A 14,836-nucleotide genomic window follows, 5' to 3' on the forward strand; every position below is an offset into this window, starting at 1 on the left:
CGATGATTCCTCTATGGTTGAAAAAAAAAAAGTAATTTCTGGGGAAATTCATAAATATTTTAAAATATTATTTTTTATTTTAGTTATAAATATAGCTATATTGACCAGCCTTGCCTTTAAACAAGATACAAAGGAATGCCAAATAAATTAGAATTTTTAAATCAAATGCCATATTTAAGTTAATCCAAATACGTGAGAAAAATTACTTTCGAGTTGTTTCTCATCATTTAGAAGCCTTTAGAAGACTTGGAATATGACGCATAAGTTGCGTGAGCTACTTTTATGATAGCAAAATATTTATTTGAACATCTTTTGTGTTCCGCCTTAAGAAATAAGTCATACAGGTTTGGAACGACGTGATGGTGAGTAAATTATGACAGATATTTTGTGTAAACTATTCCTTAATTGTGTATCCAATTTAAAATGTAAGCTTATTATAGTCTAACTTTTCCATACTCTTTATTTACATTTTTATAACTTTTTTAAATAGCTGTTTGAATCAGTGCTGTGTGATTGTGTCAGGTCACAGTCTCGAGTGTCAAGGCGGATCACGTTTGAAGAGAGTAGTCAGACGCTGTCCATCAGCAGTGTGAATGACAAGAGTTTAGAGGACTCTGGCATCAGTTTACAGGTGGGGAGTGGACATCATGCAGTATTATACTGGGATATTTAATATGACCTGTTTTGCCACAAGACCTAGTTTGATGTGTCTGCTTTAGGATCTTCTGATTGAAGTGTACAGGTGCATTGGAGAACCTGACAGCCTGTATGGATGTGGAGGGGGGAAGTTAATCAATCCTCTGACTAGGTGAGACTTTTCATCATAATCATGTTGTAATAAATCCAGCTGTTGCTGCAGAGATTGCTTCAATTATAAAGAGTGTAACTATGAATGTACATGCATAACAGGATTCAAAGTCAACATGAAAACTAAATGTATCCTATTTACTTTCTAAATAAATGGTTTCTGCGTTTCTCGTGGCCTAGGTGACTCCACACATGCAGACTAGGGTTGTCACAATACCAAAATTTCTACAGTTGTCTGTACCGAAAACAGTACAATTTGAATGGTTCTCGATACCAATTTCAATACCACAGAAAAAAATAGGTATTATGCTATTGAACACACTTCTTTAGCCTAAATTTTAATTTCAATGTAAATAATAAATTCAACCAAAACACATTTCCTTTAAGTGTGTCACAATTAAGTGAACATCACATTGCAAGTTTTTTTTTTTTTTTTTTAAGTAGGACCCAATGAAATGTTTTATTTCGAAACTCTATTTTATATTTCCCAAATTCCACGTTTTCAAATTTTTTCAGAATTTTATGTTGGTTTAATTCAGTTTCATTATCAAAATTTTGTCAATAAAACTTTAATGAAATTAAAATAAAACAATTGCTTTTTAACACACCATTGCATTTTTACACAAGTGTAATAGTAAATCAGATCTTCACATCGTAATGTATCATGCAACATTGTTCTTATTGTTTTGTCAAGTGCTGCACAACAGAACACAATAAATGAAACCATTTTAAAATAAAGCATTGATGAAAACATGTATTCAGTACAACAGCACTCTTGCTTAAACATAATAATGATAAAATACATTTTTACTAAACATTAGTAATATATTTAGTCATAATTTCTCAAATTTCACACGTCAAGCTTTTATTTTGAATCAAACATATTTTGACGTGAAGACTATTCTGGTTCTGTGTTTTTGATGGTAGTTTCACACTTCCAAAGACGTTGGTTAAAAAAATGTAAGGATCTAATTTTTACTAGAAAATAAGTTGTTTTTAACCATTTAATATGTAGTAACGACACAACTGAGTGAAAGTATGTGGCAGCACTGCGCCATCTACTATTTTTAAAGCGGGCGTGGCTCTGCCCAAATGTGAGAAAATCATTGATGCATTTGTGAGAAAATCAGGACTTTTGAATTTCTCCCAACTCAATTGTTTATTCTAAATTTTTAGAGTAGGTGCAATAAATAAGCAACACAAAATCCAATTAAATAATATTTTTGGCCTTTCAAAAATATTCAGGACCAATATAGCCACCCTTCTTTTCAATAACTGCCATGAGCCTTCCGTCCATGGAGTCTGTCAGTTTCATGATCTGTTCACGATCAGCTTTTGCTGAAGCAGCAACCACAGCCCCCCAAATGCTGTTCAGAGAGGTGTATTGTCTTCCCTCACTGTAAATCTCACTTTTGAGGAGGGCTCACAAATTCTCATTAGGATTATGTCGGGTGAGGAAGGGGGCCAAGTCATTATTTGGGCATCTTTGAGGCCCTTGCTGGCTAGCCAACAGTGGAGTACTTGGATGCATGTGATGGAGCATTGTCCTGCATAAAGATCATGACCTTCTTGAATGCTGAGGACTTCTTCCTGTACCACTGCTTGAAGAAAGTACTTTCCAGAAACTGGCAGTAGGTTTGAGAGTTGAGTTTCAGTCCAGGTTCATATTGAAATAGCTAAACTATTGAGGCGTGACCACCGGACAATCGAACATTTTATTGCGAATAGTCAACTGGGGTGCAAAAAACACATGGAGAAGAAAAGGCGCAAATTAACTGCAAAAGACTTGAGAAGAATTACATAGTTTAGCTATTTCAAGAGTGTTGCAGCCGTCTGAAAGGCATTTTACAATATTTGACTTTTCAGTGTCAGTTAAATCACTTTTTTGGCCCATTTTACCTGAGGTAATGAAGCTGCCTAATAATTATGCACCCCTTGTTATAAGGTGTTAGTCACTTTCGCCAAACCCTCCCTCATTACTCAAATACATACCACCTGAATATGATTTATTCCAATAAGCATTCAAGTTTATATGGTTTGGAGTTGGAAAATGTGCTTGTAAATAATGATAAGATCAGAATACTCACTTGCCTAATAATTGGGCACACAGTATAGATTGTATTTGTTTGTGAAATATGATATAGGCTCAAATGAAACACATTTTATATATTCGTAAAACACAGCGCATTTGTTTGTTAAGCCAGTGCTACAGGACAACTACTCTTCATTTTCTCTCAAATGGCCCTTTTGTATTTGCAAATCCCTTTCTGTTTGTTTGAGAGTCGAGTTTTCCTTGCGAAGCGGATTGTGTTTTTTTTGCAAAACAGTTTATTTGTTAGTTTACTTTTGCAGAAATCTGGCTCCATAATCGTTTCCCTGTACTACCCTGTATTGCAGAAACACTTATATTGTTGCATCTTTTTTTATTTTAGTATCGATTTGGTTACAAAGTACCATTTTGTTTTTTTCAAATGTGGAAAATCAAGATCCAATGTCCTGTTTTAGTCAGAAAAATGGCACATTATGGACCAAAAATGGTCTGCAAATGCCATTTCTTGTTGATTATTACCAAGTAGATTTATATTGGTCAAAATGCAGATTTGGTGATTTTTTTTTGGTTGTTTTGTTTTTGTTTGGTGGTCTCCAGGATTCGAACGTATGAGCATGAGGCCATGTGGGAAAAGGCTTTGGTTTCATATGATCTTCACTCCAACCTCCCAGAGGTCACACGACAGATCGGCATAGTGGAGGTACATTTGGCCTGTTAACCTCATCAGCTCTGCATCACTCTCTGGACCCACTGTATCCAGAAGTTTGTTTAAAATTTAAAAGCCTTTGGAAACATAAATTGTCATATGTTGTACCACTTAAAATCTTAGAGTGTGCAGCCTAAAAACAAGCACATGGTGATTACTCAGCTGTGTTAGAGCGTCACCTGCATTTCGGATCTGTGTTGTGATAGAGGGAAGTATATCAGGGTACTTGCTGCCATCTAGGAGAACAAGCTAACACTTTATAGGAGGGACATAGAGCAAACAGAGCCTGAATCACAGGTGTTCAAAGACAGGATAAACAAATCTTAAATACAGTGTGTGTGTGTATGTATATACACTCACCTAAAGGATTATTAGGAACACCTGTTCAATTTCTCATTAATGCAATTATCTAATTAACCAATCACATGGCAGTTGCTTCAATGCATTTAGGGGTGTGGTCCTGGTCAAGACAATCTCCTGAACTCCAAACTGAATGTCAGAATGGGAAAGAAAGGTGATTTAAGCAATTTTGAGCGTGGCATGGTTGTTGGTGCCAGATGGGCCGGTCTGAGTATTTCACAATCTGCTCAGTTACTGGGATTTTCACGCACAACCATTTCTAGGGTTTACAAAGAATGGTGTGAAAAGGGAAAAACATCCAGTATGCGGCAGTCCTGTGGGCTGAAAATGCCTTGTTGATGCTAGAGGTCAGAGGAGAATGGGCCGACTGATTCAAGCTGATAGAAGAGCAACTTTGCCTGAAATAACCACTCGTTACAACCGAGGTATGCAGCAAAGCATTTGTGAAGCCACAACACGCACAACCTTGAGGCGGATGGGCTACAACAGCAGAAGACCCCACCGGTACCACTCATCTCCACTACAAATAGGAAAAAGAGGCTACAATTTGCAAGAGCTCACCAAAATTGGACAGTTGAAGGCTGGAAAAATGTTGCCTGGTCTGATGAGTCTCGATTTCTGTTGAGACATTCAGATGGTAGAGTCAGAATTTGGCGTAAACAGAATGAGAACATGGATCCATCATGCCTTGTTACCACTGTGCAGGCTGGTGGTGGTGGTGTAATGGTGTGGGGGATGTTTTCTTGGCACACTTTAGGCCCCTTAGTGCCAATTGGGCATTGTTTAAATGCCACGGCCTACCTGAGCATTGTTTCTGACCATGTCCATCCCTTTATGGCCACCATGTACCCATCCTCTGATGGCCTACTTCCAGCAGGATAATGCACCATGTCACAAAGCTCGAATCATTTCACATTGGTTTCTTGAACATGACAATGAGTTCACTGTACTAAAATGGCCCCCACAGTCACCAGATCTCAACCCAATAGAGCATCTTTGGGATGTGGTGGAACGGGTGCTTCGTGCTGTGCATCCCACAAATCTCCATCAACTGCAAGATGCTATCCTATCAATATGGGCCAACATTTCTAAAGAATGCTTTCAGCACCTTGTTGAATCAATGCCACGTAGAATTAAGGCAGTTCTGAAGGCGAAAGGGGGTCAAACACAGTATTAGTATGGTGTTCATAATAATCCTTTAGGTGAGTGTGTGTATATATATATATATATATATATATATATATATATATATATATATATATATATATATATATTTGTGAGTTCATTATAAGTTTTCAAACATATTTTATTTTTGAATTATTGGAAATGAATTTATTTTACATTTGGGTGGGTTTCTGTAAAAAGAGACCAAGATTTGGCTGTTCAAAATGCAGGTGACAGCTTCTACTGTTACTGTGATATCCTGAGGATGCTTTCAGATGATCATTGCAATGTGTCAACAGTGCTGAGTGCTTGTGTTTCTCAGGGTCTGCAGAACTTTGGTTTATGTAGTATTCTGAGCACGTATCTTAATGGGCTGGAGAGAGAGGGTGTGGAGTGGGGTCCTGAACTCAGAGAGCTTCGCTTTCAAGCTACCTGGAGAAACACACAGTGGGACTGTGACCTGCCCGAGAGGTTTGTGTGTGTGCATGTGTCTGTACATGCACATATGGGGTGGCCGATGTATGGAAACAAAACAAAATTGTATTGTGTATCTATCACGTGTCTAAAATACCATTTGAAATAGCCATTTATTGGCCACTTCTTAAATTCATCTGTTTCATCCATTTAGAAATGAGAAACTGAAGCCTGGCATCAATGAGTCCTTTTTCAACGCACTGCAAGCTTTGAGGGACAGAGAATTCTCACTGTTTGAGCAAACCCTCAACTACGCCAGGTAACCGCAATCCATGTCTCGGTGTATTTCTTGGATAGTGGGACATTGATTTTATGTATTCACATTTTTCATGATTAACCACTGGGTGGTGCAATGATTCTGATTGCCACTGGACTGGTTCCAGCCTCCACAAAAAGCACTGTAAAAACTAGGGATGCACCGGTATTAACATTTTTGACTGATACAAAGTTTAACAAAAAAACGAAATGTTGTTACCGATATTTTGCCACTCACCTTATTTTGTCATCAGATCACTGTTTTACTTTGGAATCATGCTTTAATAATATACATAAGGTGCAAAATCTTTTTCACTGTTCTAACAGTAAATAATTTCTATTGAACATGGGTTGGATTTATTGAACAATTTTTTTAAAGAGAGCCACAATTAAACGTAAATAGAAAATAAACATATTTAAAATGATACAAAACATGTATGATGACTGATGTGAAAAAAGGTTATTTTGTAACTGTTGGAGTTCAACACAATAAAACTCACATTTTACACGTTTGTACTGTATATAATAGAACATCATAAATTCATATTAGGCATATGTTGGGCAATTCCACAGAAATGTCAACCACATCATGGAAAAATAAAAAGTGTTAACCGAAGAAACAAACCTCACTTTTTAAATTATGAAATAGATTGGTGTAATGAATTATGGAGAAAGCCCTCTAGACCGCTAGAGGGTGCCGCTTGCTCACACAGCGCCGACTGAAGTGCTGAATTACGGCCTAAATTATGCCTTTGGAGGGCACTTCTTAGGGATCACAATCTTTATCGCCATGCTGTAAGATCATTAAAAACAGAATTTATAATTAAAAAAAAAACTCTTTTGAGTGAGTTCCAAATTACCGTTACTTTTTAACCACCCTCATTTTTGCACTCCAAAGCTCTCACAGTGGAAGGTAAAGCCTAAAAAAGGAATGGGGAATAGGCTTAGGGATAACACCTCTGAAAGGAACCCTGTATTTTAAAACATAACCTTTTAAGGTTTAGTAATCTCACTAGGCCATATTGTGATTTCAATCTTAACTCAATCAATCAATCATGTAGCATTACTGGATATTATACAGATGTCACAGAAGACAAAGTCTGCTGGTTTCAAAGCATTTGGATGGCTTTCTTCATCATGTAGCCTATAGCTAAGTGCCACGTCCACAACTGTCTCATCCGTTTATGGTGATTTTTCCTCATTAACGTGATAACAAGAACAAATTAAAATGTTATATTATATGTTCTGCGGAGGGCAAACCCTTCTACATATTGTGGCAATTATTATTTCTGGATTGTGCATTTGAAATTAAAGTGTTTGTACAAAGCCTGTTACTTATTAATTCTAAGTAAACCATAATTCTTTTCATATTGGCGTTTTCATGCTCGTAACCGATATGCCGATGTTTTTTATTTGGATAATAATTGGCAGATAAATATCGGCAGCTGATACATCGGTGCTTCTCTAGTGAAAACTACCGAAATGAGCAACCAGATTAAGAACAACAATCATTTAAGTAATTAATATTATCTACATTACTTATCTCGGGCCATTATGTCATGTCATCTACTCACTCTATAAGGTTTAAGCACCATGAAGCCACATGTTTTTTTTTATTTGGCAATTTTTATAAATTTTTAATGCTAAACATCACATAATCTATTATCCACTAAAAACATATGCCAGTGAGACAAAAACAGGTTTCCATTATGAATCATGGAACACTTCCATGTTCAGGAATAAGGTGGATAGATGTTTCTTGTCTTCACTTGATAACTGAATAACTTGATAATTTGTCATCCATCTGAATTGTGTGTTGTTTCAGAGGTCATGAGGTGGAGGAGTTGTGTCGTGGTAGTCTGGAGGCTGTATCTTCACTCTATCCTGCTCTCTGTAATCTGCAGCGCATCAGTGAACTTCAGAGCGTCCAGAAGCTTTTCTCCAGGTCACATTAAACAACATCATATTAGAAAAGTTAAAAGCATAAAAAGTTTTGCTTTCAAGTTTGTTTCTCAATTCCTAGTTTCTGAAGATTATCATTTCAATGTTTGGGTGTATATAAAAGGAGGGGGAAAAAAGCATGAAAATGATCTTAAAACATATTTTTCAAGTTCTTAGACATCTTTGGATTTAAAAACTCTAAAAATGTTTTGTTAACATGAAGTAAAAAAGGTTCAATACAAGTTTAGCACAATCACCAGCATTTGTTGCATTATTTATTATTATTATAAAAAAAAAAGGGGGGGGTTACAGTAAATTGTGAATTTAATTTCTGTGGGAAAAGCATATTATCGCAAAAACAATGTGCGAATAAAGCCACATTTTCATCCCATGTGTTCAAATGAACAAAATCGGCACTTCCGGATAAATTGTACCCACTGTGACTCTCAGACATACTCTCAGTTTAGCACACTCAGACAAAACACTGTAAACATCTCATGTCTGGGAGCAACAGCACGTCACAGTTCTGGGAGCAATTTGTGTGTACCTCCATCCTTATGACTTTAACGTGCAGATCTATAAGATATTTTTCAGTGCTCTTTTCCGGCACAGTTCGGGTTTGTATTCGACTTATTTGCTCTACAAACTCTTTGCAGGCTTTGGATTTTTTAGAACACCATTATGTCAGGATGACAAGAGCAACATTTCAGACATGATGATTGGTCCAGTTAGAAAGAATAGAAGAATCCTTTATTTTGGTCACATATTATACACACAGTTTTTTTGCATATATACAGTGAAATGTATTGGTTTTCACATATCCCAGCTAAGCTGGGGTCAGAGTGCAGGGTCAGCCATGATACGGCGCCCCTGGAGCTAATAAATTAAATAGGAGTCCTATTTTTCCATCATACTTAATGCGCATTTCTTTTTATCAAATAAAAAGTTTTCATGCTCATAACCAGGGGTTAAATGGGGATTTCTTTATCAAAATATAAACAAATAAAAAATAATACAAAATCAAAATAAATACTGAATCAACAAAAATGGAGGACTCAAATAAATATACATGTAACAGTGAAACTTTTTACAGTGTGTTGGTCGAGTGGTGTTTTGATCTCCAGTTGTTTGAGAGTCTTGTTGATGTTGCTTTGATGTGACTGATTCTGGATTCTAAACCCCTTCGGGTAGCTTTTTAATAAACTAAGCAAACTTTGTAAAGCATACCTGTGGATCTAAAAAAATGGGTGAGCAGTTGCCATATTAAGCAATTTCTATGAAACTGAGGTCAGACCATGGCGTGATACTGAAACGGAATGCACATCTGTATGCGGTGGCGTGCGGTCTCGTGCCTTTACCAGAGTCCGCAACTGACTAGAAGGAAGGATAATGAACTTGACATATTTTGAACAAGTGCATTCGATAAATAGAGATGGAATGTGTCAAATGGATCAAACAAAAACCAGATCAGAGAGCACAATAAATGGAATTGATTGACAAACAAGCTTTTTTTTCCTTTTGGAATCGAAAGTGCTGGAGCGCTGTTCAGGACCATACTGGCCCAGTTTAACCCCTGCTCATAACCGATATGCCGAGGGTTTTTATATGGACAATAATTGTCCGATATATATCAGCAGCCGATAGATCGTGCATCTAACACATCAGGGAAAAGTACCGAAACGAGTGACCAAATGGAGAACAACAATCATTAAATATGTTAAAGTGTGTGTGCACCACGATTTTGGGCACGATTCGGCCATCTGAGACAAGGATTTCTCTTGTCTCAGGGCAAAATCAGCAATCTTACAACGTTCAGTGTGACATGTTCACAGATGGCCGGTTAATAGCATTTGCTATTATTCGCCTCCGACGAAGTTCTGGCAGTGTTAGAAATTTAGCATTGTATTCGTATGGTGTGACTGCTATTACGACGGCCAGATGAGATATTCCACTCCACCCGCTACCTCCCGCACTCACGTTCATTCTCAACACCTGTACTTTACTCTATTTGTGATCAAGCTGTCTTACTATAGGCCTATTTGACAAAATCCATCTTTCTTGTAAATGTTAGCCTATGCTCATGATGGAGTGGTATTAGAGCAACGTAAATGCAGATGTCCTGACTTTCAGAGAGAGAAAGAAAATGCTCCTCCGTGGTGGGCAAATTTTGCCGTTTCGCTTCTATTCCGCAACACTCCCGTAATGCGAGTCACGTTCACTGGTCTGGATGATTGTCGGCAACTATGTGTATTGTGCAGTCTGACATAATGTCGCACAGTGTGCCATGGTGATATCGATGCATTCATATGGTACAGTCTGACAAGCAACAATCATAAAGGACTATTATAAATCATACAGTGTGAACCCGCATTTAGTTGGAGTAGAAATTAGTTCAGGCTTAATTTGTGCAGTTGTTGGCAGTCATAACAGCTCAAAAGAGTTAACGATATCTACGTAACGAACCTCGAACCATTACTTCATGTCATCCACCCACTCGAGTGAGGAACTGTCAAAAGATGGTAATCGCAATTCTGTAAAGTATGAGCAAAATGGGGCCACATGTTTTTAATTTTATAATATTTACAAGTTTAATACGCTAAACATCAAATTTTCTGCTAAAAACACAAGCCAATGTGAGTGAAAACACTGGAGACCGGAAAACAAAAACAGGTTTCCATTTATGAATCATGGTGTTTCCATTCAGCAGTTATTATGCAATATTCCAAATTGTGCATTATAATACATGGATTGAAACCCAGCTTCTAATTCACTGACAATGGCAAACATTTTTTTTTTTTGCAGAAAGCAACATAATGCTTCAAATGCTTCAAATGCAGTCAATTAAACTTAACTTGTATTAAACCTGGAATATTCCTTTAACCTTGTGCAAATCCAAGTCCTTCTTCACTGACATTGTGTTTTGGTTTTGCCAATGCATAATTTATAAGCAAAACATAATTTAAATGAATTTATACAGACAGATCTCAGTTCTGAACACTCTGGGCTGTCAGTAAAGGGTTAAATTCCGACACACGGTATCATGTGACAAAACAACATGGCGCCAATCACAGCACAGTTTGTCTTTGAAAGAAACATCAACAAAACTACTTACGTTTTTACATTGAAACCTGTTTGAGTCAAAATATTAGGGTCTCTCGTTTCATCTGATATGCCATTTTTAAAATTTGCGTGATTAATTGCGAAATGGCACGCTGTTAAACACAAAATCCACTATAGTGGACAATAGGTCTAGTTTTTCCATTAGAAATCCTATATTTATTGTGCATTATCACTTTGAGAAAAACATTTTCTATTTGGAATTAGATTGAAAAGAAGGTGTGTTTTGAATTGTTCTGAGACAAACAGCACACTGGAGCTTAAGTCATTCACTAAATGGGGAGCATCCTATAGCTTTCCTATGCAGCCAAGTCCATTCACTCTTAACATCTGGTCAAAAGTTCAGTTTCAGGCTGCAGATGATGTTTGGACCACTCAATATGTTTGACAGACATGGGACAATGATAATCAGTACATAGATTCAGAATGTATACACTGTGTTCCCAGTTATTAGGCAAATTGTATTTCTCAGGATTCATTTTATTGTTGAACAAACACAATGCACAATGCAAACCTCAAACCTGAATTTTTAACAAAGAAAATTTTGTTTTTATTTCTCAGGAGAATATATAAGTGTGCACAATTATTAAACTAAATTACAAAAGTAATTTCTCCCAACTCAATTGTTTATTCTAAATTTTTAGAGTAAGTGGAATAAATAAGCAACACAAAATCCAATTAAATAATATTTTTGGCCTTTCAAAAATATTCAGGACCAATATAGCCACCCTTCTTTTCAATAACTGCCATGAGCCTTCCGTCCATGGAGTCTGTCAGTTTCATGATCTGTTCACGATCAGCTTTTGCTGAAGCAGCAACCACAGCCCCCCAAATGCTGTTCAGAGAGGTGTATTGTCTTCCCTCACTGTAAATCTCACTTTTGAGAAGAGAGAGCCCACATGTTCTCAGTAGGATTTAAGTCAGATGAGATAGGGGGCCAAGTCATTATTTGGGCATCTTTGCAGCCCTTGCTGGCTAGCCAACAGTGGAGTACTTGGATGCATGTGATGGAGCATTGTCCTGCATAAAGATCATGACCTTCTTGAATGCTGAGGACTTCTTCCTGTACCACTGCTTGAAGAAAGTACTTTCCAGAAACTGGCAGTAGGTTTGAGAGTTGAGTTTCAGTCCAGGTTCATAGGTCCATCCTTAATGATAGCAGACCACACCAGTACCCCTCCTCCACCTTGCTGGCACCTGGCTCGAAGTAGTGCCCTGTGTCCATTAGTGATCCAGCCACTGACCCATCCATCTGGTCCATCAAGAGTCACTCTCATTTCATCTGTCCATAAAACCTTTGAAAAATCTGTCTTCATGTATTTCTTTGCCCAATTTTGACAATTCAGCTTCTGAATATATTCAGTGGTGGGCGTGTTTCAGCCTTCTTGACCTTGGCCATGTCTCTAAGCACTTGACACTTTGTACTTCTGGATCTCCAGGTAGGTTGCAGTTCTGGAATATGGTAGCATTGGAGGATAATGGGTTCCTGGTAGCTTCAAGTTTAATTCTTCTCAAGTCTTTTGCAGTTAATTTGCGCCTTTTCTTCTCCATGTGTTTTTTGCACCCCAGTTGACTATTCGCAATTAAATGTTCGATTGTCCGGTGGTCACGCCTCAATAGTTTAGCTATTTCAAGAGTGTTGCATCCGTCTGAAATGCATTTTACAACTTTTGACTTTTGAGTGTCAGTTAAATCTCTTTTTTGGCCCATTTTACCTGAGGTAATGAAGTGTTAGTCACTTTCACCAAACCCTCCCTCATTACTCAAATACATACCACCTGAAAATGTTTGAATCCAATAAGCATTCAAGTTTATATGGTTTGGAGTTGGAAAATGTGCATGGAAATAATGCTAAGATCAGAATACTCACTTGCTTAATAATTGGGCACGCAGTCTAATGTATACTTTTATTTTAAAATTGTTGGCAGATGATGCTGGCCATTACTTTGAATCAGAATTAATTATGCTAATTTCTGATTGGTAAAATGCTTCAGTACTGGTTATCAGATGTTTGTTTGACAGTGCAAAGAGAGAACATTGAGATTTTGTTGTCAAAGTAGAAAAAACGTTGTAATGTTAAAGTCAAATCATTTTTTGAATAATTTTTTATTTGTGCTTTAACCTAATAATCAATACTCCTGGAAACATAATTAAAAACTTTATTAAAAGAAATCTGACTTCCTATAGCTTGGAATTATTACTAACTAAATGTTTAATTCAGAAAGTTTATCATAGAAGAGGTTTATCCAAGTCATTGCCTATATGAATTGCATTTTAAATGTTTATATAGTTGAAGTCAGAAGTTCAAACACCTTCAAACTCAGTGCCTCTTTGCTTGATATCTCTGGAAAATCAAAAAATTGCGGACCTCCTGTCTGGTTCATACTTGGGAGCAATTTCCAAATGCCTGAAGGTACCACATTCATCTGTACAAACAATAGTACTCAAGTATAAACACTACTGGACCACACAGCCATCATACCTCTCAGGAAGGAGACTAATTCTGTCTCCTAGAGATGAACGTAGTTTGGTGCAAAAAGTGCAAATAAATTCCAAAACAACAGCAAAGGACCTTGTGAAGATGCTGGAGAAAACTGGTAGACAAGTATCTATATCCACAGTAAAACGAGTCCTATATCAACATAACCTGAAAGGCTCCTTAGAAAAGAAGAAGTCACTGCTCCAAAACCACCATCAAAAAGCCAGACTACAGTTTGCAAGTGCACATGGGGACAAAGATCGTACTTTTTGGCGAAATGTCCTCTGGTCTAATGAAACAAAAAAAAATTACTGTTTGGGCATAATGACCATCATTATGTTTGCAGGAATAACGGTGAGGATTGCAAGCCGAAGAACACCATCCCAACCGTTAAGCATGGGGGTGGGCAGCATCATGTTGTGGGGGTGCTTTGCTGCAGGAGGGACTGGTGCACTTCACAAAATAGATGACATCATGAGGAAGGAAAATTTTGTGGATATAGCGAAGCAACATTTCAAGGCATCAGCTAGGAAGTTCAAGCCTGTTCACAAATGGGTCTTCCAAAAGCACAATGACCCCAAGCATACCTCCAAAGTTCTGGCAAAATGGCTTAAGGACAACAAAGTCAAGGTATTGGAGTGGCCATCACAAAGCCCTGACCTCAATCCAATAGAATTTCTTTGGCCAGAACTGAAAAAGCATGTGTGAGCAAAGAGGCTTACAAACCTGACTCAGTTACACCAGTTCTGTCTGGATGAATGGGCCAAAATTCCAGCAACTTATTTTGAGAAGCTCAACAAGTTAAACAGTATAAAGGCAATGCTACCAAATACTATTAAATAAGTTTATGTAAACTTCTGACCCACCTGAAATAAATAATTCTCTCTACTATTATTCTGACATTTCACATTCTTAAAATAAAGTAGTGATCCTAACTGACCAGAGACAGAGAATGTTTTCTGTGATTAAATGTCAGGAATTGTGAAAAACTGAGTTTAAATGTATTTGGCTAAGGTGTATGTAAACTTCTGTACAGTACTATACATATATTTTTCTGCTTACAACAGGCCTATAAGTGACTCCTGTCTGAATGAGGTGTACAGAAAATGGCAGCAACACTCTGATCTCTTAACGGACAGTGATTTCAGTTTAGTAGAGCCAGTGTTAGCCCTGCGCTCATCCATACAGGAAACACTGATATCCTCAGAGACAGACACGGACAGGAAGAACTATCTGATATCTGCCTATTCCACCCACCTGATGGAGCTGTGCAAACTTGCTCGTTCTGCAGGCAACACACAGGTTTGTCTTAAGTGTCTATGTCTGTGTGTGTCCATGATGTCTTTGTATATGTAATAAGACACATAGAGTGCAGTCAGGAAGTGTTCAGACCCCTTCTATTTTCACATTTTGTTATATTGCAGCCTTATGGTAAAAATTATTTTAAGTTGGCATGAAATTAAAATTTACCTCATCTTTTTCT

General features: G+C 37.3%; 1 protein-coding gene across 1 annotated transcript in view; it reads left to right on the forward strand.

The window, feature by feature from the left end:
* The window catches only part of atm (ATM serine/threonine kinase), a 117,069-nt gene that overhangs the window by 72,156 nt on the left and 30,077 nt on the right, over window positions 1–14,836 (forward strand). Inside the window, exons 40-46 of the mRNA XM_052110090.1 lie at window positions 523–631; window positions 720–808; window positions 3,455–3,557; window positions 5,410–5,558; window positions 5,716–5,820; window positions 7,642–7,761; window positions 14,421–14,655. Coding sequence (XP_051966050.1) covers window positions 523–631; window positions 720–808; window positions 3,455–3,557; window positions 5,410–5,558; window positions 5,716–5,820; window positions 7,642–7,761; window positions 14,421–14,655 — 910 coding nt within the window. The remainder of the gene's footprint in view (window positions 1–522; window positions 632–719; window positions 809–3,454; window positions 3,558–5,409; window positions 5,559–5,715; window positions 5,821–7,641; window positions 7,762–14,420; window positions 14,656–14,836) is intronic.

The sequence above is a fragment of the Xyrauchen texanus genome, chromosome 38, assembly GCF_025860055.1.
Source record: "Xyrauchen texanus isolate HMW12.3.18 chromosome 38, RBS_HiC_50CHRs, whole genome shotgun sequence".
In the NCBI taxonomy this organism is placed as follows: Eukaryota; Metazoa; Chordata; class Actinopteri; order Cypriniformes; family Catostomidae; genus Xyrauchen; species Xyrauchen texanus.